Source organism: Buceros rhinoceros, unplaced genomic scaffold, assembly GCF_000710305.1.
Source record: "Buceros rhinoceros silvestris isolate BGI_N320 unplaced genomic scaffold, ASM71030v1 scaffold35708, whole genome shotgun sequence".
Taxonomy (NCBI): Eukaryota; Metazoa; Chordata; class Aves; order Bucerotiformes; family Bucerotidae; genus Buceros; species Buceros rhinoceros.
The window spans coordinates 451-1,298 of NW_010429211.1; the positions used below are offsets into that span (position 1 = coordinate 451).

Sequence of the window (848 nt, forward strand, 5' to 3'; positions counted from 1 at the left end):
AGGGGGTCATCTGAGCACCTACACCCCGGAGAACTTGCTGAATAGGTGCAAACCGGGTGACCTGGTGGAGTTTGTGTGCCAGGCCCAGTACCCGCACTGGGTGGTCTACGTCGGGGATTTTCAAGTTGTGCACCTACACAGGCTGGAGGTGGTGAACAGCTTCCTCACCGATGCCAGCCAGGGCAGACGGGGCCGCATTGCCAACCGGCTGTACCGCTACAAACCCCTCAGCCCGGCCGTGGTGGTGCGCAACGCCCTGGAGCAGGTGGGCTGCAAGGATCGGGACTTGAGCTGGAGAAACTCGGAGTGTTTCGCCGCCTGGTGCCGGTATGGCAAGCGGGAGTTTAAAATCGGCGGGGAGCTGCGCATAGGCAAGCAGCCCTACCGCCTGCAGATCCGGCTGGGCGACAAGCGCAGCCACATGCTGGAGTTTCAGAGCCTGGAGGATCTGATCATGGAGAAGAGAAGAAATGACCAGATTGGTAGGGCTGCTGTGATCCAGGAGCTCTCCAGTCACCTGCAGGCTGCAGAGGAGGAGGAAGAGGAGGAGGAAGACCAACACCATCATCATCCAGGTGCTCGGACTGCTGTGGAGTAGCAGCCGCAGCACCACCATGCTTCTTAGCCTGGGTGATGGGCATTAAAACTGAAGGCTGCGAAATTGAGCTGTTATAAGCCCTTTGGGCCGCCTCGGTGCAGCTTCATTCCAATCACATGTGAAAGGAAGGGGGAAAGCTGATTAAGTGTCTGTGCTTGAGTGCTTAACTCCTTCAGTGCTTGATGGTAAACCCACTGATTTACTTGTAGAGGGTAAAACTCAGGGCAATTCTACCCCTCTCCACTCCCAT

General features: G+C 57.0%; 1 protein-coding gene across 1 annotated transcript in view; it reads left to right on the forward strand.

Annotated features, from left to right (window-relative positions):
* FAM84B (family with sequence similarity 84, member B) overlaps positions 1-598 on the forward strand; it is a 1,039-nt gene extending 441 nt beyond the window's left edge. The window contains 1 exon segment of the mRNA XM_010142570.1: positions 1-598. This exon segment is cut by the window's left edge and continues 32 nt beyond it. Coding sequence (XP_010140872.1) covers positions 1-598 — 598 coding nt within the window.
* The last annotated feature ends 250 nt before the right edge of the window (positions 599-848 follow it).